Source organism: Rhineura floridana, chromosome 2 (assembly GCF_030035675.1).
Source record: "Rhineura floridana isolate rRhiFlo1 chromosome 2, rRhiFlo1.hap2, whole genome shotgun sequence".
NCBI classification, from domain to species: Eukaryota; Metazoa; Chordata; class Lepidosauria; order Squamata; family Rhineuridae; genus Rhineura; species Rhineura floridana.
Genome location: NC_084481.1, coordinates 912428 through 940212, shown reverse-complemented (window position 1 = coordinate 940212; position 27785 = coordinate 912428). Strand labels below are relative to the sequence as shown.

At 42.1% G+C, this 27785-nt stretch overlaps 1 protein-coding gene across 6 annotated transcripts in view; it reads left to right on the top strand.

Annotated features, from left to right (window-relative positions):
• Window positions 1-347: 347 nt before the first annotated feature.
• FAM228B (family with sequence similarity 228 member B) overlaps window positions 348-27785 on the top strand; it is a 45795-nt gene continuing 18357 nt past the window's right edge. For 2 of the 6 annotated variants that reach the window (XM_061607536.1, XM_061607538.1), the window contains exons 1-8: window positions 625-743; window positions 2458-2568; window positions 4898-4999; window positions 8386-8490; window positions 9655-9777; window positions 10933-11007; window positions 15319-15522; window positions 27322-27399. In XM_061607536.1, the coding sequence (XP_061463520.1) occupies window positions 645-743; window positions 2458-2568; window positions 4898-4999; window positions 8386-8490; window positions 9655-9777; window positions 10933-11007; window positions 15319-15522; window positions 27322-27399 (897 nt within the window). In that variant the 5' untranslated portion in view covers window positions 625-644. Of the gene's footprint in view, window positions 393-456; window positions 570-624; window positions 744-2457; window positions 2569-4897; window positions 5000-8385; window positions 8491-9654; window positions 9778-10932; window positions 11008-15318; window positions 15523-27321; window positions 27400-27785 lie in introns of those variants that run through there. The other 4 variants (XM_061607540.1, XM_061607541.1, XM_061607537.1 and 1 more) reach the window with 4 other exon arrangements.

Sequence of the window (27785 nt, the reverse complement as noted above, 5' to 3'; positions counted from 1 at the left end):
CACGTCTCGGGTATCTGCAGATGGTGATGGGGGGAGGGGGAGCACTATGCACATACTCCACCACACTATCATTGGCTGCAAAGAAAAAAAGGATTATAATAAATGGAATGGGACTGGAGAGCATTTGAGAGCAAGCCCTTCCCCATCATCTGCCATTGCCAGTCGTTGTAATAATCTTTCCCACTAAGTGAAAGCAGGTAAGGATCCTTCACTGAACCCAACGATTGACTTTGTTGATGGCGCGTTCCTCTTCTGATTGGAGCTTTTTTTACGGCGCGTCACATCAGAGGGACTGTGTCTCTGGATTGCCATGGGTACGGGGGCGGGACTTGGAAGCAACGCAGCCTAACGCGGATGGATACAGCAAGATGATTTATCAATCCTTTCAGCGGGTTGGTAGAATATACGCGTTTTAATAAAAACACTTTGCATTTGACATATATACCATAGAAAGACATTTTCACTTGCTTTTGGGGGGATCACAGAAGTTCGTAGGGAATTTCAAAAAGGAGCAGCGAAGACTATTTTTTTCTGGCGGAGGGACACCACGGGGTTGGTGTTTCATGCCTGTGAGTTGTCTCCGGTAGCCAGAAAACGGGGGGGGGGTTACATCTGCCCCAAGGGCCGGGCCGGCGGGCGGGGGCATGGAGGCCGCGGGGGGCAACCTGGGCACCATCCAGCGGGGGCTCTTTACATCCACGCCTAGAGAGGGCCATCCTCCTCCTGCGGAGCTCCCGAAGCGAGTGAGTGGGGATGGGAGTGGAAGCTCTGCACTCGGGAACGGTGCTGCACGATGACCAGACACCCCGTATTCAGCCTGCGGGAATGATTGCTTATGGCTCGGGTTCCCCAACCTTCGGATGCCACTTAAGCATTGCTTGGGCTACAGCCATCCGTGCAGATGACAGGCTGAAGCCAGGACCGGATTCAGACACGCCGAGGCTCTAAGCCATATTAATATTCAAAGGCTCTGTGCCATCAACAAAAAAAGAGTGTTACATCATAATAGAAAGGGTAATGGCAAACTATTATGTTTGCATATATACATAGGCAAAGATGCAGTGAAAAGCAACTCAGTGAAATATATCTAGCAAAAAGCTTAATTTGCATTATCAAATACCTTATGATTTCTTAATTAGCATATATGAAACCGAAGCCTTCTAGAAACACAAGTGCAGTCACAGAGAACAGAACTTAGTTAATGGAAGTACAATGTGCCTTGTAATGAAAAATTAATACTGGTGTTCTGAACAAAACATGTACAAACTTACAGTAATCCAATATGCACTATTGTATACCTTTAAATGCAAATATCTTCTGATTTCTTACTTAGCAATGCATATGTGAAACTGAAGACTTCTAATGTAAAGGAACATAACAACATTACACAGATTACCACTTAGTAAATACAAGCAGCAAAGGAACCTTGAGTATGAGATCCCTTCTCTATAGCCATAATGAAGTAACTGTCAAGTTTCGATAATTTTTTTAACTGCCCTTCCTAGAATAATAGAATATTAGAGCTGGAAGGGGCCTACAAGGCTATTGAGTCTTGCTCAGTGCAGGAATCCAAGTTAAAGCATACTCAAGAGTTGGCTGTCCAGCTGCCTCTTGAATGCCTCCATTGTCGTACTCCTCTAACAGGAAGTTTTTCCTAAAGTTTAGCCAAAATCTGGCTTCCTGTAAGTTGAGCCCATTATTCCATGCCCTGCATTCTGGGATGATTGAGATCCTGGCCCTCTGTGTAACAACCTTTCAAGTACTTGAAGAGTGCTATCATATCTCCCCTCTGTCTTCTGATTAGCAAGCTAGCTAAATGTGGGCTGGATGGAACAACTATCAGGTGGATCCACAGTTGGCTCCAGAATCGTACTCAAAGAGTGCTTATCAATGGTTCCTTCTCAAACTGGGAGGAAGTAATGAGTGGGGTACCACTGAAGGCATTTGTGAGTGCCATGGTGCCCACAGGCAATGGGGTTGGTGACCCCTGCTGTAAGAAGTGACCCTTCCCACACTTAAGCAAAAATGAATGATCAACTTAGTAATAATTCTGTCACCTTAAAAGTTGAAGTAGTATTCTCTTCCCAACTCAATCTCCCACTTTCCATTTCCCTCTATAAATGGTAGTGTTCTGGAATAGGAATCTTTGGCCCTCGATTCATAGATAGACTCCAACCCCCATCAGCCCTAGTCAGCATGGCCAGTGGTCAGGGATGATGGGAGCTGTAGTCCAATAACATCTGGAGGGCACCAGGTTTCCCATCCCTGTTCTAGAATATGGTACAATTCAATGAAAGGTAGCAATAATAGTTGATTATTTAGTTGTGAGGGTTCCTACATTACTGTTCACAGTTGACATCTGAGAAGAACCTAGTTAATTTTATCAAGAATATTCTTTGCAGGCTTCTAAACCTCTTGTTTACTTTGCTTACTTAAATGTTTGTTTTTGTTTTCTAGACTGATTCATCAACATCCTTCAGTAGTGAAAGTTCAGGAGAAGACTGGCTTATAAAGGTTTGCTGTCCAGGAGCCCGGCATCGATACTGTAGGCATGTCCCCGCCCAAAAGGTAAATATTTCATTAAACTTGTTTTAACATGTCTAAGGCTTGATAAGAGGAGCAATGTGAATGAATGCTCTGTGACACAATAGTTCTCAGTGTGCAGCCTGAATATTTGGGTACTGAGTTGATTTAGTAAAGGAGTATACATAACCCTCAAATTCTGTCTCTGTGTTTTAGATTTCACTTTTTAAAAGTTACCCAAATTCATGTGTCACATATGTTCAGTATGCAATGGGACTGGAGGGTTATGCTTGACTCCCTCCTTCTGGATCCACTTCAGTAACATAAGCGGGATATAACATTGTAGTAGTGCTTACAGACTCATAGAATAGTAGAGTAGGTAGGGGCCTATTTTAAATACCCACACTGTATATCTGTAATTTTGCAGCCATAGACATTCCAAATAAATTTGAAGTACAAAAAGATAGGGGAGACCATGAGACTTCCATGTAATCATGAAGTAGTTGGGATTGAGCAAGGTTAAATGCTCATGCATGCATGCGCACACAATATCACATACACAACATCTCCAAGAAATCAGTTGATGAGCAGATATGCAGATTCAATTGAAAAAAAATGTTTTAGAAAGGAGAGGGAAAACTCAGATAATGAAAAGCCATGGTGATGAATTGTAGGTATGTACAAATGCAGGTTAAAAATGGGAAATGTTTCATTAGTTGTAGAAGGAAGTGAATTGGGAAATATATGAAAATTCAGTGTTTTAAAAAAATTCAAATAATGACAGAGAAGTAGTTGAATATATGGCTAGAATGAGGGACATTATTATTTGTAGAAGTGATATTACAACTACAACAAGGAAATTGAGAGTTCTTTGCAAACATTCAGTATGACACAGGGTGAAAACACCAGGTTCAAATGCCGCTTTTGGTGACAGATTGTATGACATTGTGTTGGCTAATGTGTGAAATCCTGGCTCTAAAGCCAATGATTAATATTTGATTATCTTTAGTGAAACTTACGGATTTTAATGGTTTGAATGTGAATCTGGGGACATGCAATGTCTGTCAAACTCCAGACCGTTTTACACAAAATCTGGGATCTTAGAGATCGGATGTGTTTCCCCTTTAAACCAGCTTCACGGAGATTTCAAAATTGTTTGGCTGGAGGTAGGAGGGGAGCAGCTGCCTTCAGGTGCTGGGGAAAGAAGAAGGTGGGAGAAAAGAGACGGGCTGGAGGCGCCTTGCACTTTCCCCACAGCTCCCACCAAGCAGGAAGGGGACAGGGGGAGCCATGGGGACCACCTTGCTAGCACACAGTGTGGAGGAAGTATGGAGGCATCTGTGCAGGGGTGTGTGTGTGTAATGGCTCCCTTCACACCTGTCCTCTCTTGGAGGCACCTGTTTCCCCCAGAGGCTCCAAAACCACCTCACTTCCTCAGCGGCGCCTTTATTAACTGTAAAACGTTTGGAGAAGAGAGCATGTAGTCATAAGCTATAAAGCAATAGACTGCTATTGTTCTTCCTCTGCCTAAAAGCAAGGTCCAGGGACATCCATAAATGACAAAAGCGAGTAATTGCGAGGGAGGAGGGGGAAAGGAGGGGGAAGAGAGAGACAAGTCAGCTGTGGATTTCCAAACTGTTTGGTTATCACCACCTTGCTCCATTCACTGGTGTGTACATTACATGGAGTCAACAAGATGAAGATGAATCAAATATGTACAGCCTGGTGCAGGTTTGTTTCAGTCCCCACTTCGACAAATCAATCTTGCTTCTTTTTAAGGATACTAGTGTGTACGTAGCCTGAGAATAATATCTGAGTTTAGAAGACAATTTTTCTGTTCCGATTAAAAAAATTCTATCTCCCGTACTGGCCTCATTGTCTTCAATGCTTGGTTGTCCTGGGATAGTGAAAGATGTTTACACTATTCCAAGCCAATTAAGTCATCTCTTGGACGGCTGAATAAAACTATTTGAATAAAACAACGATGTCAGCGTGCTTGTACAATGGAAATCCACTTGCGCAACAGGTTTTTGCTTCTCTCCTCTCCAATCCCCCTGTGTGCCCTCAAGTTTGATCTGTCAGGCCCCATCGCCTAGGGTTCTTGGAGTGCCCAGAGTTCGAGGGGTAGGGTGTGGGAGGGAGGAGTGTAAGCAGACTCTTGCTTGCATTACGTTGGCTCTCATCCTTTCTTAAGAAGCACCCTTGTTTTGAGTAAACTAGGGAAAATCCATTGGAACTTAAAAGCACAGCAGCTGATCACGTTTAGACTTTCCTTGTTCACTCTGTCAGACGTCAGTGCTAATGAGACATACTCCCAAGTAAGCATGCATAAAATTACATCTTTAAATGTTTTTCTTATTTCAAATTTATGCAGCGTATATCATCACAGCCCCAAAAGACAGGATTCCCACACTGTTTGGATAAAGAAGATGAGTTTGTAGAGTCTACAGAACAGATGCCTATTACATCTTACCAGGTACAACAGTTCAAATGTTTTCTTGAAGAGATGCAATGAATTTGACGCATTCTGTATTCCAGTTGCATGGATTTTACATATTGATGAATATGATGATGAAGGTAACATTACACCAGTGCATAAGAACGCTGTACTTCCTGGCACATTATTTAAGACATATGTTATTATACAGCCGCAAGAGTGGCTGTATACTATAGCCAGCATGGATTTTTCACATTCCGCCATGTTAAATTGAAAATACCCTACGTGTCATTCCACTGCTTCCCATAAGCTCATTTCAAAACCAAATCTTACAAAACATATAGCCCTGAACTTAGAAATGCTTGCTTAACAACCCTCTAAATTTTCAAGAGAGAATCCAGAGTTCAAAGTGTAAAACAAGAGGGAAAAAAATCCAGACCCCTGTTTGACTTTTTTCTGTCAGTGGTCTCATCATTAGTTGAAATTAATTAAAAACCAGCCATGTTCACAGAATACCTGTAATCCTATTACTGACCTTGCCCCATACTCTGACCTTCATCTTCTGCAGTTTAAAAGTTAAAAAAATGCCTGGCTGATTTTTAATTAATTTAAGAAATTTAACATTGAAATCTATGGTAGCACAGGCATGCTCAGTAAGAACCAACTGTCAGTGTTCTAAAAGCCAGTCTCACAGCTGTTTGACTTGGCTAATCAGGGGGCCACACTCATGCCAGATATTTATTCCACTTTAAACAGTCATGGTTTCCCCCCAAGAATCCTGGAAAGTGTAGTTTGTGAAGGCTGCTGAGAGTTGTTAGGAGATTCCTGTTCCCCTGACAGAGCTCCAGTGGCCAGAGGGGTTTAACAATCAGCCCCTCTTCTGGGGATTGTAGTTCTGTGATGAGAATAGGGCATCTCTTAGCAGCTCTCAGTACCCATCACAAACTACAGTTCCCAGGATTCCAAAGGGGAAGCCATGATTATTTAAAGTGGAATAAATGTCTGGCGAGGATGTGGTCAGAGACCACTTTGGTTTAAATTTGGGTGGGAAACTATGTCTGTCTACTGTAGAATAAAAAAGTGGGAGAATCCCTGAAAAATAAAGATACCGTTAACAGTATTTTTCTTTTGGAAAGGAAAGGGGCTTTCCCCCTGTCCAGTTCCCACCCACCTAATCCCCTTTCCCTCCCCCTTCCTCCCTCTATTGACTCTTCCTCCCACTCCCTCCCCCTTTCCCCCTCTCTGCCCCTCCCCAGGTCAGTTTCACTTGTCCTAAGCGTGATTGCACAGGAGTTAATCCCGCTGAACTTAATAAGCATCCAAATAATGAAACCTGCCCCTCCCTTCTGCTCCCCCTTCCTTTCCCCCTCCTGCCCCTCACCTCCCTTCACCTCTTCTCCCCTCCTCCTCCTCCTCTCCCTTGGTCAGTTTCATCTATCCTAAGCATGATTGCATGGGAGTAAATCCCATTGAACTCAATAAGCATGCAAATGATCAAACCTGCTCTCCTACTCCACTCCCCCCTCCCCCTGCCCTCGCTTTTCCTCCATGGTCAGTTAATCAGTTTGAAGGCACATAACAACAAAACAAACATGATTGCAGGGGAGTAAATCCCATTGAACTCAATAAACATGCTAATGATGGGTCCATTCTTAACAAACTGGCACAAGATCCCATTTCTTCCCTCCCAGATTAAAAAGCAGAGAAATTCACTAATAGGAAAAAAACCCCTTGTGGTTTAAGCCAACAGATATTTCTATTAAACTTTTAAAGGCAGGGAAATAGGGTAGCTATAGTGAATGCACCAGGGGAGCGGGACATCTGACCTCTTCTCTGAGATACTGTCCTGTCCTACAAATTTGTAAAAATGCAGACACAATTTTGGTTGGTCTTTTGCATTCAAATCCACTTCCTGTGTAGCTTGGAAGCATCAAGAATGCCTGGTTTTTAAGGTTGTTAAGTAAAATGGATCTGTGGCAAGGAACTGTGGGGAAAACGTCTTGCCTGAATTGGGGCCTCTGAAAGACCATGAAACTGTCAGTTCTCACAGCTGAACTCCGTTAATTAAACAGTAAGCAAGACCACTTGCTTATCAGCTGAGACTGGTTTAAGGGGTGGTGGCAGTTTACCTATCTTTCAGGGTTGGTGTTGGTTTAACTCAGCCCTGGTAAGGAAGGCATGGGTTGTGCCTCGTTGGATCAATTGTCCTGGGCTTGGGAGTTGACCCTGGTGGGAACTGGTGAGTTCTTGACAGGAAGAATTTGGCAACATATGCCTCTGAGCATATCATGAGTGGTGGCAACACCTGCAATCAGGATTGCATCTCCAAAGATGAAGAATTACATTTGTGGTATGTTTGTTAGTGTCCTTGCTTGCTTCTCTCCTGTGTTACTACTGTTTCTATGGAGAATCTAACCTAGAAAATTATATTTCTCTCATTATTCATCCTAGAAATCTGTGGCAAATTTATTATTATTATTTTCAAAACCTTTTCATTGGTCAGTGTCCTATGATGGTGAAGACAACCTTTTGTGTTTCAAACTGGAGTTTATATTCTGTTTCTATTTTGGGTGCATTAACAGTTGAATCTGAAACTGCAGTTGATGTAAAATTAGGCTGATTACACTATGTTGCAACTTAAGCAATGAATTTAGCTGTCAGAAAAAACAAACTTGGCCTGCCCAAAATGCATGTTTTTAGCCCACTATGTGTAAACCACTCCACTTAAGGAAAGGTGGGCCTGGTCAATTAAAAACATAGAGCATACCTAGAATATTGCTAGAATATATTTCACCTCCCACTGTTTTATCTTGTGAAAACTGAGACACTCCTTATTCCGCTGGGGACTATTCCGCAGAATAGTCAGTGCCATTATTCCACAATAGTTTTTATGAGTTTTCTGGTGTGAATTATGCAAAGTGTTGCTGTACTTCACATATTAACAGAAACAAAAGAGAATAATTTACTATAGGAAACTTCACTAAAATTTCCAAGTAAATCAAACATAATTAAAGTGACTGAAATGTATCAACTGTCTTAACATTGTTGCTTCAGCAGAGATCAGCACAAACAATACAACAATACAAACAAGTTGGAAAGAATTGAGTAAGTTGGAACTGAGAACTGATGTCACAGTACTATGACCTAACTTTGGAACACTTCTTTTCTGTTGTGGAGAAGTGCTGTTGTACTAAATGGTGTTGTGCTTTCTGATCAGTTGCCTTATAGCTTACAAAAGACAAAGACTATTTTAAAGTGAGTTACTAGAAAGTTAACATCTTGCTTGACAAGTTGTGAAAGTGATGAGTACCAGCATAATTCTTAAAGCCCTCTGAATATTTTTAATTTGTTAAGACTAGTGAGGTCACTGACCAAATCCAGTGGGCTCTGGTTTTGTTTTACATATTTTAATATTCTCATACTAGGGCTACCCAAGAGTGCCAAGGCAGGAAAGCTCAGACTTACAGTGGCTCATAAGACTTCGCTGTCCAAGGGCCCAAATGGAACAGATGATGGCAGATCCAAAACAAGTGAGTGATTAAGCTCTTCGGGTGAGAAGATACTGTTTTGCCAGTGCAGTATCACAGAATATCTAATAATATAGCACTGCAAGACTGCTAGAGCAGTATTTCATCTTGATTTAATCAAGTTGTGTTTTTTTAAAAAAACCCTTAAACTCATGCAGCAGAATTCCTTATACTTTGATTTTTTAAATTTCAAAAGCTACAGATGTTTTCCTTCCTAATTCTACTCAGAAGTTAATCTTTCCGAAGGCTATTCTTCACATTTGTAAGCAGATTTAGTGTAATGGCTAAGACATTTCTGCCCTCGTGTTGAATCTCACCTATGCCAGCAATATTCTACTTGGCCTTGGCAAGTCATTCTTTTTCAGCCTCAGACCCCGATATACAATAATATAACAACAATGTTGACTTACCTTATGAAGTAGTTCTTAGGATTATAACAAGATGATGTATGTGAAGTGTTGGAAATACGCAAAGTACTATACAAATCCTGAGTGTTGTTATTGGGGTGTCATCAGCTCCATCTATTGCCGTCTAAATGGAAGGCAATTTATATATCATGTCGAAAAAGAGTTTTAAGCAGTTCCAGATATTTGTAGTAGTAAGGTATTTTCTTTATTCATAGTGCTATATTGTTACCTTGAAAGTCATACAGTCATCTTGTGAGTAGCTTTAAGAAGAATCAAGTAGATCAGTTGATTCAGTGCAGGAAGTTAGTGGTGGCACAATGTGGCGATAGTTAGTCACTGGCTGGCAAATTTCAGTGTGGGGAATAATGCTATGACTGTCCCCACATGCTGCTGTTTCCATTTGGAGAGGGGAACTCAGTTTTCTACTTTCCTATGAAAGGACTTGCATTTCATTCTAAGATGTATATTTTTATTAAATTTATTACCTGCCCTTCACCGGTAGGTCCCAGGGTGGGTCACAACAATATAGAATATAGTATTAAAAACAGTTTAGAACAAGTTACATTCACAACTAAATATATGTATCTCAAGTGTCAACAGCCAGGATGTAGTGTTCCATCCTCTGCAATATTCTTTTAGGTGAATGCTGAGGCAGACACAGGCATCAGACTGTATTCCTTGTATAGGCAAATTTGAATTTGGGATTGATGGAATATGGCATACTCACTGGGATTCTCCACCCCTCACCCCTTCTTATAAGTCTCTTCCAGCAGTGTCTACGTCCTTGAGTAGATCACCTAGCAAGACTTGCAGAAGTATTCCATCTGGAGGCACAAAAGCTTCAGAAAGTTGGCTAACCCAGAAGCATTTTTCCATTGCACAGGTACAGCAGAGTTTGGGGCAGGAGAAGGAGTATGAAATCAATACTGGCACTACTCTGCTGAAGCTTTCTAATATTTGGACAGAAGGGAGAAACTTTTGCTAACAGGTTTATTAGAACATAAGGCTGACAAAGTATAATACTGCAAGGCACGAAAGGGCTGACAGCCACTTCACTGTTCTGAAGTCATTGATTCTTTGAATTCCATGCAGTTTATTGAATGTGTATGTTTTGGGATTAGAAGAAACTGAATTCCAGTCTGCTGTGCATGGGGATTTTTGCAGTTGTATTTTAATTTTTTTACATAATTTATATGAAATAACTTTTTAAATGTGGTGTTGGTTTGGATAAATAATGTAAGAATGTAGGACTGAAAGTTATTTATTTATTACAGTGATTTATACCCCACCTTTCAGGATACATATTTCAAAAGTGGCTTATAAGAAACTTTAAATACATTTTAATACCACAAAAAATAAAACAATTAAAAGCCAAAGCAATCAGGATCCTTCACACAGCATTATTATTATTATTATTATTATTATTATTATTATATAGACCTACTTAGCAAAATAAAGATGGCAAGTTTATCCTTGTATTTGGTTAGCAATAGTTGCTCATCACTAAACTCTTGATGCTGTGATTCTAGGCACTGTGTGCAGCCCTTCTAGGATGGAAGTTGCCTTATTTTTCACATGCATGGAATATTATTGTATACTCGAGGATTTATACTGAATTGTGCTATAATGTAAAATATTTTAAATTGGGATATATTAGAACTTTTACTATTCAATTAGGGATATTCTACATATCCTAAATTAATTTAATTAAGTTAAATTAATTTAAACATGTTGGATTAACAGTTCTGACCACAAAAGTCTGTTTTTCTTCTAACCTTCTAATCGGTGCAAGCAGTAATAATGGCAACTCCTCTCACCCCTTTTTGTTTTGCTTTGCACTTTTTATTCCACTAGGAGATCATTTCCAAAATAACCTTAAAGTTGCACCAACCCAAACTCCATTAAAAGGCTTTGAAATAACTATTTTCAGCCTCTTCTTTAGTCATGGGCCTACTATACACTGCTCATAAAACTAATTGTTAATTACTGCTTTTCATCCAGTAGTTTTACTTCACAGATTTTGCTGGTATTTTATTAGGCTATATTTAATGAAAGCCAGGATGTTGTTGGCACTACCCAGGCCCTGTTGGAAAGAGAGAACAACTTTGTAAGGGTAAGCAACAAAATATGTTCGCCATATGCCTTTCTAATGTTTGAGGAAGACATGCACATAATGGAAATGCCTGACCCCACCTACCCCTGCAACTATGGCTGCTGATATGTTGTTTGAATCTAATACATCTACATGTTACTTTTGCTTAGAAATGCTTTTCCAGTAGCATTGTAAATATGGTATATTGAACCTTGTGGTTGTTTGTTGTTGTGTGCCTTCAAGTCGATTATGACTTATGGCGACCCTATGAATCCTCCGTAGCGCAGAGTGGTAAGTGGCGATAATGCAGCCGAAGCTCTGCTCATGGCCGGAGTTCGATTCCAACGGAAGGAGGAAGTCGAATCTCCGGTAAAAGGGGTCGAGGTCCGCTCAGCCTTCCATCCATCCGTGGTCGGCAAAATGAGTACCCGGCATATGCTGGGGGGCAAAGAAAGGCCGGGGAAGGAACTGGCAATCCCACCCCATATATACGGTCTGCCTAGTAAACGTCGCAAGACGGCACCCTAAGAGTTGGAAACGACTCGCACTATAAGTGCGGGGACACCTTTACCTTTTATGAATCAGTGACCTCCAAGAGCATCTGTCATGAACCGCCCTGTTCAGAACTTGTAAGTTCAGGTCTGTGGCTTCCTTTATGGAATCAATCCATCTCTTGTTTGGCATTCCTACTTTTCTACTCCCTTCTGGTTTTCTCAGCATTATGGTCTTTTCTAGTGAATCATGTCTTCTCATTATGTGTCCAAAGCATGATAACCACAGTTTCATTATTTTAGCTTCTAGTGACAGTTCTGGTTTAATTTGTTCTAACACCCAATTATTTGTCCATGGTATGCGCAAAGCTCTCCTCCAACACCACATTTCAAATGAGTTTATTGTTCTCTTACCCACTTTTTTCACTGTCCAACTTTCACATCCATCCATACAGTTCAGGAATACCATGGTCTGAATGATCCTGACTTTAGTGTTCAGTGACACATCTTTGCATTTGAGGACCGTTTCTCGTTCTCTCATAGCTGCCCCTCCCCAGTCCTAGCCTTCTTCTGATTTCTTGACAATTGTCTCCATTTTGGTTAATGACTGTGCCGAGGTATTGATAATCCTTGACAAGTTCAATGTCCTCATTGTCAACTGTAAAGTTACTTAAATCTTCTGTTGTCATTACTTTAGTTTTCTTGACGTTCAGCTGTAGTCCTGCTTTTGTGCTTTCCTCTTTAACTTTCATCAGCATTCGTTTCAAATCATTACTGGTTTCTCCTAAGAGTATAGTATCGTCTGCATATCTTAAATTATTGATATTTCTCCCTCCAATTTTCACACCTCCTTCATCTTGGTCCAATCCCGCTTTTTGTATGATATGTTCTGCGTACAGATTAAACAAACAGGGTGATAAAATACACCCCTGTCTAACACCCTTTCCAATTGGGAACCAATTCGTTTCTCCATATTCTGTCCTTACAGTTGCCTCTTGTGCAGAGTATAGGTTGCGCATCAGGACAATCAGATGCTGTGGCACTCGCATTTCTTTTAAAGCATTCCATAGTTTTTCATGATCTACACAGTCAAAGGCTTTGCTGTTATCTATAACGCACAGGGTGATTTTCTTCTAAAATTCCTTGGTCCGTTCCATTATCCAACGTATGTTTGCAATATGATCTCTGGTGCCTCTTCCCTTTCTAAATCCAGCTTGGACGTCTGGCATTTCTTGCTCCATATACGGTAAGAGCCTTTGTTGTAGAATCTTGAGCATTACTTGACTTGCATGGGATATTAAGGCAATAGTTCGATAATTACTGCATTCTCTGGGATCCCCTTTCTTTGGAATTGGGATATATATTGAACGCTTCCAGTCTGTGGGCCATTGTTTAGTTTTCCATATTTCTTGACAAATTTTTGTAAAATTTGGACAGATTCAGTCTCAGTCGCTTGTAGCAACTCTATTGGTATGCCATCTATTCCTGGTGATTTGTTCCTTCCAAGTATTTTAAGTGCATCTTTTACCTCGCATTCTAAAATTTCTGGTTCTTCATCATGAATGAATCTGTCATCCTGTCATCTCTTTGATAGAGTTCTTCTCTGTATTGCTTCCATCTTCCTTTTATTTCATCTCAGTCAGTCAGTCAGTGTGTTCCCCTGTTGATTATTCAGCTTCCCTAGTTGTGGTTTAAATTTCCCTTTCATTTCTCTTAATCTTTTGGAACAGGGCTCTTGTTCTACCCTTTTTGTTGTCCTTTTCTATTTCTATACAATAACTATTGTAATAGTTCTCTTTGTCCCTACGTAGGAGTCCACATACTGCAGCTGAAATTATTTAAGTATTATTGCATTTATGTTCCACCTTTCCTCCAAGTTGCTCAAGGTCATCCCATGGTCCCAGTCCCTTTCCATTTTATCCTTACACCAACCCTGTGAGATAGGTCAGGCTGAGGGACTGTGTCTGGTCCAAGGTCACCCAGTGGCCTTTGTGGCTGGGTGGGATTTGAACCTGGATCTTAGTCCAACGCTGGAACCCACTGGTGTTGGGAGACAGGACTGCCTATCTTCAGACTGTGTGTGTGTGTGTGTGTGAAGGAGGGGGATTCCAATTTGATGAACCTTTGCATTAAGGAAAGAAAACAACGCCTCCCTGTTTGCAGGGAGCTTTTTTGGAAAGGGATATTTGGAGATGAGATTTTTGCCACACACATTTTTTTTCAATTAAAAGAGACTAACATTACAATTAGCGTGGTGGGGGTCACAAAATTTTTTTGAGCTTACTAAGGGGGTCCATGTACTCATAAAGGTTGGGAACCACTGCTCTTGTCTGTGCTTGGATATTGGGCCTCTGCCTGAACCCTGTGTCTTTGTCACTTTGCAGCAGGTGCTATTGGTCTGAATGGAAAAAAGTGGCATTGTAGGTTTCCAGCTCCAAGGTATGAGCTGATGCATATGCACTAGCAAGTCCCAGTAGTCTCTGAAGAGGTTGGACAGTTGCTGGGTTGTGTGTGTCTTGGGCCATGTATATCTTGATGTGGGTTTGCCTTGACTTGGCAAGTAGTTTACATGAAAATAGTGGACTTTGTAGATCATGCCTTTTGTCTACAGTCCTGTATGCTACCTTAGAAAAAAATTCCAACACATGAGATATATTTGCTCTTCAAACTGGTATGCATTTCTCACCTTGTTCTTTTAGGAGGTTTGTGGCATAGCATATGTCTTGTTTCAGTTATTTGGGCTGATTGCAGGTGTTGCCACCACTCACCATATGCTCAGAGGCACATGTTACCAAATTCTTCCAAGCTACACAGGAAGTGGATAGGACTATGAAAGACCAACCCAAATTTTGTTTGCAGTTTTACAAAGTTGCAGGGCAGTACAATATCTCAGAAAGGAGGTCAGGTCTCCTGCTCTCCTGGTGCATTCACTATAGCTGCCCAATTTCCCTGATTTTTAAAGTTTGATAGAAATATCTGTTGGCTATAGGTACATTCTTAAACCGCAAGGTTTTTTGCCTGTTAGGGAATTGTCATCATACCACTAGCTCAAGTTTGGTTTCTTAACCTGGTACTTGGCAAAGTCTGCAGTGAGTAACGCCTATAGGGTTTGAGCCAGTTAGTATGATATTCCTCTTCATTCCCGAATTTCAAGCATAGGCTAGCCCCTAAACCAGTTCTCATTCTTGGCAGACCACTTACTGTGCTTCATATAAATCATGCTGTCAAGATTTTCTTCAAAACTGTGACAGTAAGACATGTTTGTTTTCAAAAATAAATGTGAGATTATTGTTCTTCAGAATTCCTTAAGGCCAAATAGAAATGTGACATGTGGTCTTTACATTTTTGCATCTCTTAACTATGACATGCTAGCCGTGCTGTTGATCAGTTTTTTCCTATCTGAAAGGCAACCCTTCCTGAATATGCGGTTGTGTCTAGTTAAGAAGACCAAGTGTTGTATTACGGCTGCTTTACTTGTTACAAAAGTCCTACAGAGAAACTATTTCTACGCAGCAAGCAATTTGTAATCTTTATGTGCAATTGTCATGTAATTGGCTATGGCTTCCAAGCAGATATGCACTGAATATTGATGCAGCAAAAACCAAAGTATGCAATTTTCACAATGACGATCTACAAACAGGTTACACATTTTATTCACACACATATCTTTTGAGAAGATATGTTATAATGTGTGATGCACCCCTTAGGTTTTAGTTCATTAATGATCTGTCTCTTCCAGTTTACCTTTCTTTCTGAATAGTGTCTGGTGAGTTTAAAATGATTTGTTGTACTGATTCATAAGCTACCTAGCTTTGTTAACAGTAGTCTCTCTGTCAATTAGGAAGTAGACAGGTATTTGAAGCACAGTGATTTCTTAGCTCTAAGGAGGAGGGAAATGCTGTACAAGAAATGGTTTGAGAGCGTTTCGAGCCCACTACTACAGAAAATTCAGGACAAAGTTGACAACCAATCAAGTGAAGAAATAGAGAAAAGGAAGCGAAAGGAGCTCTCCCTTTACTTAAACTACTGTAATAAGAAGGTATTGGTAAAGAAAAATGCTTATTACTGAAAGGCAAAATTGCTGTTTCTTTTACCAAGGCTGAAACAAATGCTACGTCATAGAATTGATAGTTATTTTAATAGCAAACGAGTTACAGAACATGACTGGAGCTCTTAACAGGTTCATTGCAGAGACGTGTATTTGTGTGAGAAAAATGTATTGTTTATTGTACTAGCTAAGAGGAAAATGAGTGGATTTCATTTGCTCTAATGAGGAAATAATTTTTACGCCGGTGGTTCATGTAACAGTTGGAATATTTAAGTCTAGACACTTGAGTAGCTCTGTGGAAACGAATGCTGTGGTTTTACTCAGAAGAATTTATGAGCATGAAAAGGTACTGTATATATTCGGAGAATAAATCTGAGTTCTGGTGCCACCTTTTAAACAAAATACTTCAGCATTATCTGGGTTTGAATAGACTATTTGCAGACAATATTCCATTTCTTTCACAAATCAGAAGCACTTTTCCATCTGCACTGATTGATTTGGCTTTATTTTGTCATGTAGAAAAGAGCAAGCTGTGTGTGCAGGGGCATCAGGAGCACAACAATGTAGATTGAGTATGACAAGCTCCTTAGCAGCCTGTCCACAGTGTTTGCGTTTTCCTTGCCTTTTGCTGCATTTTAAAATGAGGATGGGACCCATCTGCTGTGGTTTTCCTTTCTGTAGATACGTTTGACTGGTGGAGAGCAGGGATGGGGTTCACCATCTGATTCTGCTCCATTGTTCAATTTGTCAAATGGGCTGCCGGTTCCTATTCACTATAAATTGTGTTCCGCTAGTTATTGTGATTCCAGATTCTCCCTTTCTTTGGTTTTTTTCTGAAAAATTATATAATTTCCTCCGTTATTCCTTATGCTGCTGTATATTTATATAGTGTATACGGCAGCAGCAGATTACAAAAATAATTACATAATTCTCACAACTGATTTTTTTAAAAAAATTAGTGTCACTAACAGCCACGAACGCATGCAGAGAGGGAGCCTGTTCGACAATGAGACGAACTTGCAGATTATCCCCAGACTTGATACCAAATCCAATTTTGCAAATATTCTACGCCATCCCTACTCGAGAGGGGACTGTGGAAGTGAGGTGTTTGGAGGGGAATGTGTAGCATGGTTCTTGTCAGTTGTGTATATTTCACCATTTGTTAACAGAATTGCCAAATTCATTTTTGGTTCACCAACTTGGATGAATTAATTCTGTTTCTTCAAATAATTAGACTTCTTATGTGCCAAACAACTTTAAACACAGAACTATGAAAAGTAGTCACAAGATAAGTGTGAATGCAGCAAACCGTCAGAGGATAATTGGAGGACATGCCCATATGTTTGAGGAAAATGGTGTGCACAGCAAACAAAATTGGATTGTAAAATCTAATGTGCAACCTCAGTGAAGGACAGGGAACTGGATAAGTATATCTTAAAGGATGAAAGAAAATACCTAGCCATGCAGCCTTGTACCAGCGGATGGATTTTTGGAGTTGGAACGTAGAGAATCAGGTTCAAGGTGACCTTATGGACATTTTGTATAGCTTTGAGCTTATTGCAATTTTACATCCTCAGCACCCTATTTGTAAAATGGGAATAATAGTAATCTACCTCAGAGTTGTTGTGAGGGTGATAACATGCAATGCTGGTAGATGCGTGTATCTTAAGTGAGTAAATGATAAATTATATGTGCTTGTGAGCTTTGGAGGGGACATTGAATTTGTGGTGCTTGTTTTAGGATGAGGCAGACATTTCAAGCAGGGATGCTTAGCTATGAGAGTATCCCTGTTTTTATTCTTGAAAGAAGAATTGTGGTGGGCATAGCTTATGTCGAGAAAGCCCCCTGTCTTGATAAGAATATAAGGAGGACCCTGCTGGATCAGGCCAAAGGCCCCTCTCATCAAGCATCCCATTCTCATAGTGGCCAACCAGATCCCTATGAGAAACCCACAAGCAGGACCTGAAATCAACAGCTATCTCCCCTCCTACGGCTTCTGGCAATTGGTTTTAAGAAGCATACTGCCTCCTGCCCATGGAGGCAAAGCAGAGCCGTCATGGCTAGTAGCCATTGATAGCCTTATCCTCCATGAAATTCTGCTCCCTCCCCAGAATGTCTACTGACTGCCACACTGTCGTCCTCTTCCAAGGAAAAACAATGCAAGGGAAGGGATAGTAGTCAGCAGAAAGTGCTGAAGCAGTGTCCTGTCCTATGTGAGCTCAAGGTTCACAGGGGAAGCCTGCTGATGTCCTGTCAAGAGGCCAAGTCAAGAGTTGATGGCACCTACAGGACCTTGGGCCAAGGGTCCTACTGCTATAGCTTTATTTATTTGTATTTATTATTTGATTTATATCCCGCCCTTCCTCCCAGCAGGAGCCCAGGCTGGCAAACAGAAGAACTAAAAACACTTTAAAACATCATAGAAACAGACCTTAAAATACATTAAAACAAAACAACGTTAAAAACATAAAAAAGGTTTAAAAACATTTTTTAAAACATTAAAAAAACACATTAACAAGCAATTCTAACAGACGCAGACTGGGATAGGTCTCAACTTAAAAGGCTTGTTGAAAGAGGAAAGTCTTCAAAAGGTGCCGAAAAGACAGCAGAGATGGCGCCTGCCTAATATTCAAAGGGAGGGAATTCCACAGGGTAGGTGCCACCACACTAAGGGTCCATTTCCTATGTTGTGCAGAACGGACCTCCTGATAAGATGGCATCTGCAGGAGGCCCTCACCTGCAGAGCACAGTGATCGACTGGGTATATAAGGGGTAAGACGGTCTTTCAGGTATCCTGGTCCCATGCTGTATAGGGCTTTGTACACCAAAACTAGAACCTTGAACTTGGCCCAGTAGCAAATGGGCAGCCAGTGCAATTTTTTCAGCAGCGGGGTGACATGTTGGTGATACCCTGCCCCAGTGAGCAGTCTCGCCACCGCATTTTACATCAGCTGCAGGTTCCAGACCAACCTCAAGGGCAGCCCCACATAGAGCATATTACAGTAATCCAGCCTGGAGGTTACCAGTGCGTGGACAACAGTGGTCAGACTATCCCAGTCCAGAAACGGCCACAGCTGTCTTACCAGCTGAAGCTGATAAAAGGCACTCCTAGCCATGGAGGTTACCTGGGCCTCTAGCGACAAAGATGGAGATCCAGGAGTACCCCCAGACTACAGACCTGCGGGAGTGCGACCCCATCCAAAGCAGGCAACTGCCCAATTACCCGAACTCGGGAACCACCAACCCACAGTGCTTCCCTCTTGCTAGGATTCACACTCAGTTTACTGGCCCTCATCCAGCCCACCACCGAGTCAGGCAGTGGTCCAGAGCTTGCATGGCCTCTCCTGATTCAGATGTTACGGAGAAATAGAGCTGCGTATCATCAGCATACTTCTGACACCTTGCCCCAAATCTCCTGATGACTGCTTCCAAGGACTTCATATAGATGTTAAACAGCATGGGGGACAAGATGGTACCCTGTGGCACCCCACAGCATAACTGCCAGGGGGCCAAAATACAGTCATCCAATGCTATCCTCTGAGAGCGACCCTGGAGATAGGATCAGAACCACTGTAAACAGTGCCTCCACTACCCATCTCACCAAGTCAGCCCAGAAGGATACCATGGTCAATGGTATCAAAAGCTGTGGAGAGATCAAGTAAGAATAACAGGGTTGCACTCCCCCTGTCCTTCTCCCGATAAAGGTCATCCATCAGGGCAACCAAGGCCAATTCAGTCCCATAACCAGGCCTGAACCCAGACTGAAATGGGTCAAGATAATCTGTTTCATCCAAGAGTACTTGCAATTGCTGCACCACAACCCTCAATCACCTTCTCTAAAAAGGGTATTTGCAACCGGTCAGTGGTTGTCACAAACCAATGGGCCCCGGGTGGGCTTTTTCAGGAATGGTCGGATCACCGTCTTTTTCAAGGCGGCTGGAACCACTCCCTCTCGCAACGATGCATTGACCACACCCTGGATCCACTTGGTCAACCCCCCTCGGCAAGCTTTAATAAGCCAAGAAGGGCAAGGGCCGAGAGGACACGTTGCTGGCCGCATCATGGCAAGCACGTCCACATCATCAGGCTGCATCAACTGAAACCGTTCCCAAGAAATTGCAGCAGATGTTGCACTGGACACCTCATTGGGGACTACAGTAGATGTGGATGGGGCATCAAGACTGCTACAGAGTTGAGCAACTTTACCCTCAAATTGCCTTGCAAACAATTCACAGTGGGCCTCTGAAGGGTCTAAGACTCCATTTCCTGGAGTTGATGTCAACAGACCCCTGACAATAGGGAAAGCTCCACTGGACGGTTACTTGAGGATGTGATGGAGGCAGAGAAGTGGGCCTTGTTCGCCACCCTCACCACCACAAAGTAGGCACGGTTATGATGTTTTACTCATGCCCGATCAGCCTCACAGCACATCTTTCACCACTTGTCCTCCAGCCGTCGTCCAGCCTGTTTCATTGCCCTTAGCTCACTGGTGTACCGAGGTGCAAGCCGGGCTCCACAATGCCGGAGGGGGCTCTCGAGGGCAACCATGTCAAGAGCCCGATGTGCCTTGCTGTTCCACAGCGTGACAAGGGCTTCGAGAGGGTCACCTGATCTATCTACTGCGAACTCCCCCAGGGCATTCAGGAATCCTGTGGATACCATTAGGCTCTGTGGGCAGACCATCTTAATCTCTCCACCACCCCTGCAGGGAAGGATCAGAGCCATAAGTCTAAACTTCACCAGGAAGTGATCTGACCATGACAGTGGGGTAACATCCACCCCCCTATCTCTACCACCTCTTCCTCCATCTGGAGCAAAAACCAAGTCAAGGGTGTGCCCTGCCCTATGTGTTGGGTCAGTAACAACTTGAGACAGCCCCATGGTCGTCATGGAGGCCATGAAGTCCTGAGTTGGACCACTAGAGGCAGCCTCAGCACGGACATTGAAATCACCCAGCAGTATTGTTCTGGGCTTCTCCAACACCACAGCCGAGATGGCCTCCACCAGCTCAGTCAGAGAAGCTGCCAGGCAGCAGGGTGGACGGTACACCAGCAACAACCCTAGTTTACTGTCTCCTTGGCCCAACACCAGGTGCAGGCCCTCACAGCCACCTTCAAGACAGAGTGGCCTCCTGGTGACAGAGATGGAAGTTCTGTAGGCCACAGCAACTCCTCCCCCCCATCCCTGCAGCCTGTGCTGGTGTTGCACCGAGTATCCAGGTGGGCAAAGCTGGGTCAGATTAACTCCTCCCAGCTCACCCACCCAGGTCTTGGTAATGCACACCAAATCGGCACCTTCATCCACAATCAAATCATGGATGAGAGTGGTCTTATTGTGTGCCGATCTTGTGTTAAACAACAACACACACAGCCAGTGGGCACAGCAGATGAGCAACGAGGAACCAATCTATGAGAGGAGTGGCAGCAAGGAACAAGGCGCAGATAGCCTTGCTTTCGCCTTCTTGGGTAATTCACCACATCCCCATGGCTATATTTCCCTCTGCCCGTAATCACTGAAATTGGGTGGCATCACCCATGTTCCTCTGTACTAAGACTCCTCCTAAACACCTGATATGGACCCAACGTGAGCCCACCAACAAAACCTGCTGGAGCCAATTATCCCAGTAGGCCTCTGTGAGGATTGGGAACAGTCGCACCCATTCAAACTTTTTCACACAGGGCCCATCTACTCCCCTCCTGTCTCACACCCAGGGAGGGCCAGCCTTCTGCCAGTTACAGACTCTCACTCTGAAGGCACCTGGCGACTTTCTCCTGTCATTCAGTTCACTGCACAGGCTCCCACCCTGTGCAGGAACTACACATGCACCACAAGCCCTCCCCACCACCAATCTCCTATAGATTGGTTTAACAGAAAACAAATTAAAAAAAGAAAAGGTAATAGAAGGGGGGGCAATGCCCTTGCCCTCGGGACTCCCCAAGTGGCAACCCCCTTCAGGGGCAACCCCGCCAGCGGCAGACCCACCTCCCAAGGGCAGCTGGGCTTTTATGCCTCCTGACCTAGTGAGCAGCTGATACAAGCGGCTGCAAGGTTAACTGCAGCCTCTCTCTGGAACCAAGGTCAGGCAGGGGGTCCCAGTCCTTGCAGCACTTACCAGGGACTGCAGCTGTCTTGAGAGACAGCACCCCAAAGGAGCAAGCAGCAAGCACCCAGATGCTCAGAGACTCACTCCCAGGGCAGGTCTTCTGCAGTCCCTATAGTGCTGCTGCTGTGCTCTTTATGAGCTGCTGTCTCTGCAGGTGACTGACTAAAGCCTACTATATATTTTGGCAGTAAGCCCCACCTCCCCAGATACATAAAATTTGTACTCATCTTGCCTTGGCCGGGTATATGTGTATGTAACCCACTCCAGCAAGCCCCCCAAATGAACAGAACTGGTGGTTCCTCCCCCCCTTCCTGTGTGTGTTTGTGCTGAAGAAGCACAACTATATATATTGTCGTACACTGCCTAATTTTATTGTATGAACTGATGGTATATAAATGTATAAATAAATAAACTAGCAGGAGGAGATGGAGCAATGGGCACTCATGATTATTACATCATAAACATTTATTTCCTCCCTCTCTATAAATACCAAACCCTCATTTTTCCTATTATTAAACAATGCTTGAAATACTGTTTTAGCAGAAGATTGATACATACTTTTATGGACAATCTTTTAGAAAAGGTGCATGCACACAGGTAAACAAATGCCTGCAGACATGCCCACAAGAAACCTCAGGTTTGTGGAACTTCCGGAGAAATGCACATTAAAAAATAATTAAGCAGGTGCACAAGAAGAAAATGGAGGATGGGGAACTAGTAATTAAGAGGAGACAAGACAAGCATGGAAACATCCCATCAACCACTGCCCAGTATTGTGGAAAAGAAACATTGAGATAGATTTGGGAGGCATAAAATTGAAAGCACTCACATGTGGACACACAGAAAAATTGGCTTTGTCCAATGTGAATATAATTAACACCCCAGAGTGAACACAGCTCAAGTCCCATCATGAGACATATCTGTACTGTTTCACTGTGCCCTTCTACATGTTTATTATAGCTTTCCCTCTCAGCTTGACTTCCTGCAATTGAAAACACCAACCTACTATAGTTACATTCTGCCTACCTTCTCCTCATAACCTGTTGGCTTGTCCTAAGATTCTGCAGAGCATAAATTTGGTGGTAGTGGTGGGCTTCAGGTGCTCTCTTTTGCAGTTCCCTCCATTCTTTACAAGTCTTTTTTAAAAACATCATACTCTTGGGCGTGAGGGAGGAGATTCCATTCCTGGTATTATGTTATGTTGCTCTTAGCTCATATTAAATTGGAGGCAACTCTTAAACTAGTTGTCTAATGTTACTGCTGTAAAACAGTCTAGCCTTTTTCTAGTTCTGCTGGATAGGGAAGACTGGCACTAGTTCGGTGTGGTTGCATAAACTGTTGGGTTAAAACACTTTCCCTGCACATAATATATAATAATCCAATATTAATAATATATAATAATCCAATATTGAAAATGTATAGTTTTTAAAAATAATTCCCAGATTTCATAGTCACCTTGGGGCTGTGCACTCAAATTACAGCTTGCATTTGTTAGAGATCTAAATATAAGTTTACTTTAAAAGTGAATTTTTAATTATGGTTCATTCCGGAAACACTGTGTGTAAGTTTGAAGATGAATATTAATAAAATAATAAACATAAAAATAAAAAATACTGCCTGCATGTTTTGTGGGCAGATTCAGAACTGAAGGACAAGAGTCCTTTTCTTTTGGGGCACAAAGTAAGTGATGACATACCCTCCAATGTTTGAAACTAGATGAAACTAAAGACATGCTTATTATACGGCCAGGAGAGTGGCTGTATACTATATCCAGCATGGATTTTTTGCATTCCGCAGTGTTAAATTGAAAATACCCCCGCATGCCATTCTGATGCTTCCTATAAGCTCATTTCAAAACAAAACCTTAAAATCTTATAGTTCTGAACTCAGAAACACTTGCTTAACAACTCTCTAAATTTTCATGGCGATACACAAAACAGTCAGAGAGAATTAAGAGTTCAACGTAAAAAGAGAGAGAAAAAACCGAGACCCTTTTTGGACTTTTTTCTGTCACATAATTTGTTGAAATTCATTAAAAATCAGCCATGTTCACAGAGTACCTGTAATCCTATTACTGACCTTACCCCATACTCTGACCTTCATCTTCTGTAGTTTAAAAGTTTAAAAAATGCCTGGCTGATTTTTAATTTAGGAAATTTAGCATTGGACTCAATGATAAGGCCTGGCATGCTCAATAAGACCCAACTGTCAGTGTTCTACAAGCCAGACTCACAGCTGCTGGGCTTGCCTAATCAGGGGGCCACACCCACACCAGACCTTTATTTCAGTTGAGGCAGTCATGGCTTCCCCCAAAGAATCCTGGGAAGTGTAGTTTGTGAAGGGTGCTGAGAGGAGACTCCTATTCCCCTGACAGAGCTCCAGTGGCCAGAGTGGTTTAACAGTCAGCCGCTCTGACTGAAGCCCTGTGAGGGGAATAGGGCATCTCCTAGCAACTCTCAGCACCCTTCACTATCTACACTTGACAGGATTCTTTGAGAGAAGCCATGACTGCCTAAAGTGAAATAAAGGCCTGGTGTGGATGTGTCCAGGGACAGCTTTGGTTTAAATTTGGGTGGGAAGCTACATGTGCCTGCTGTAGAATAAAAAGGTGGGGAAAACCCTGAAAAAAATGATACTGTTCACAATGTTTTCATTTTGGAAAGGAAAGGGGCTTTCCCTCTGCTCAGTGCCCACCCATCCAATCTCTAATTTTCTAGGTTAGATTCTCTGTAGAAACAGTAGTAACACAGAAAAGAAGCAAAGTAAGAAGAACGCCAACAAACATACAAAAAAGTAATTCTCCATCTTTGGAGATGGCAGGTGTTGCCACCACTCACCATATGCTCAGAGGCACATGTTACCAAATTCTTCCAAGCTACAATTGTGTTTGCATTTTTACCAATTTGTAGGGCAGTACCATATCTCCAAGAGGAGATCAGGTCTCCTGCTCCCCAGGTGCATTCACTATAGCTGTCCAATTTCCCTGCTTTTTAAAGTTTGATGGAAATATCTGTTGGCTATAGGTAAGTTCTTAAAACACAAGGTTTTTTGCCTATGAGTGAATAACATTCTTGATCACTGCTCCCTCCCCATTATTTATTACACATTGTTGAAGATGCTATGACATCTGCTGTATGTTTTAATTTATACTACAGTAACTTGTTCTCAACTGTTTTACAACAAATACTATTGTGTCTGGCATTTTAAACGAGATATTAATATTAACAAAATCATAACTGTCCTATAGTCTACTCATAATGTGCTTCAACTACTGCAGAGTGTGAAATGGCAGGCTGTTTTATGGTCCTTAGAGCACACATGAATATGCATTTATACATATGTGCACCAGATAAGAGATATTTCTATATCCCACTCAGGTATCTCTAAAGACCATGCTTGGGGAGCTGAACACTGAAAAAATGACAATTAACAGTTCACACTGATGATGTCTTAATAAGACATCCTCAGAAGGCAAAAATAGGGTCACTGATTTAATTTATTTGAACATGTCATGTACCCCAAAGTTGGGACTGGCCCTGGTAAATAAAGACAATTGGAGGTATGCCTAGGAATGGGTGTATGTGCACCTGTAGTAATCAGGAGGAGTGAAGCTTATACAGAAACCATAGCTACCTTACACTAACCAATACACATACTGTACTCTTCTGTTCATGCATTTGTTTTGTACTTTCCTTGTGTCTTTCCTGCCATTAGGCTTCTTCTGCTCCTGGATCTCCAGTCTCCCTTTGTGTGCTCCTTCCTCCATTTCACCCACTTTTTGAGTCCCCTTACTCTTCCTCTGGCTCATATTTTCCTTCTTTTCTTCCTCCATTTCCATTCTCTCTCCTTTCAGCCTCCCCTTCCATGTCTCCACCAATAATAGTTCTCCCCTCAATACTGCTTCCTCCCTCAGTTCAACCTCATTTCTTTCATTCACTTCCTCCATTTCCCCCTTACCTCCACTCGCCTTCCCTTTTTTTCCAGCCACCCTTCTTACAGCTGACCCTCTCAGAGGTAACCGGCTCTTCCACTGTTTTGCCAAGCTTCCCACCGCCGCGTCTTCCTTCCCACTCTCCACCTCCTGCTGCGGAACCCTCTTCTGTTTCAGCTTCTGAACTATCTCTGTCCACACAACAGCCTTCGGCTTCAGAACAGGAACCTTTTCATGCCTTCAGTGCTTACCACTCCCACAATCCTTTCTTCCTCCCTATACCTCCACCTATCCAATCCTACAGGAGATATCAAGCTCGGCAGAAGAATAGCGACAGCATTAAATATCCTTGAAGACAGAAGATGCTTTGGTTTCCTTCAGTTCCATGGCCCCAAAAAGGTTTAGCTCTACAGTAGATCAGGTTCAGGTGCTCATATTTTATAATGTTTCTTAGGTGTTTTGTAAATGCTGTTGATTACTTGTGGGGTAAGATATTCTGGATTCAGTGCTACCTGCACTGTGGGTATCATGAAGTGAAAGAGAACTGAGGAGACAGTGCCTCTGTGACTCTGTGTATCAATTGTCTGGTACAAACTTTTTACTCCTCTTTGAGAATCTAAAAGGTGCATAGTACACAAGATTGTAAGCTCTTTGGAGCAGGGCTGTATCCTATATTGATTTGTGGGGCTACAATCCTTGTAATTATATATTTGATGTAATTGAAATGAAAGCCTATCTTGTACTTCTGAGCTATGTACTGAAAAACCCAGGGGTGTGCAACACACCTACACTGCAAATATAGCTGGCTGGTTTCTAATGTGAATGCCACAGGCAAAAGAATCCTGTACTGTAGTTTAGTGGGGATGCCGACCCTTTGCTGTTGGAGAGTTGTAGCCCCTCCTTGGAGCTGCAGATTGCAAGGTTGCTTGGTTTGGAGGAGAAAAATGGGCTTAATGTTGCTATAAATATGCTCTATAGTGTAGATGCACCCTGTGTCTTGCTGTCTGATTAAGAACTCCTCCAAATTATATGTTATGTTCAGCACACTTTTTTAAAAAGCATATTTAGTACTGAACACTTCATTTTCCAGACAAAGCTGCTACACTGGGCCTTGATCTGGATCAGGAGTATGTCACATGGGAAGCTTTTAGAAACCTCTTTCTTCTATATGCGTTTTCCTAGTAAAAATACCCCCAACTGATTTTTCTCTAAGGTTGCTCTTTATTGTAAATAGCACTTTTGAGAACAAACTGGAACAAAAACAGTGTGGGGAAGAAACCCTTTGTGCTGTGGTCCTGATCCAGATGGGGTCCAACATAGCTGCTTTTTTCTGGGGAAATATTTTCTGTAACCACAATTGAAAAACTATGTTATAAAGTGTCATTTGATATTTAGTGGCCACAAAATCTGTTTTTAATAACTGAGATTGCTGCCTAACAGACATGCTCACAACTCAAGTTTGGTGACTACTGCACTAAAAATGGCAACCTTGGTAATGCTGAAAGATTTAAAAGTTAGTATCATGACTTGATTTATGAAACCAACTTGTTCAGTGCCATTGATGCATAAAAATGATGGAGATAAATTAATTTTACACGCAGTAAATGGTAGATAAATGTTCATGTACTGTGAATATTCATCTAGGATATTTTGTGGTATTTTCAGATGTACCTTAGGAGTTACAGAGAAAATATTAACTACTTGCTAGCTAAGTATTATGTTGCATGCATAGCTTCAACTTGCACTTTTCCTTCTTTCACAGGGCAGCACATTTTTAGAAAGTTATAGTCATTCCTCTTATGATCCTTTCTTTCTGAAGAGTTCTACAAACACTTGGAAGGTAGGAAAGCCAGCATGTAGAATTAATTCTGACCAGAAGATTAAGCAGATTGACTAAACACTGATGAAGATTGTATTGGTTTCTGAGCATTATGGGCACAGCCCATGAAGGGATGATGAGTTTGGGTTAAAGATTTTTACAAATTAGATTTAATTTTAAGAATTAATTGGTGCTTTAGGGAATTGCCCACTGACAAACATACCTTTCTGTAGACTTGGCTTTTCTTTTTCCCATCTAGGTCCTCACATTTTCTCCCCTTCACCCCACATATGTACAGTTCACATTTCTTGTTGTCAGATGTAGTACCTGTAGTATTGTGGCTGTGGACACATACTTTCTTAGTTCTCAACAGCTTGAATTTGCACTTGGAATTACAGTTGCCAGCA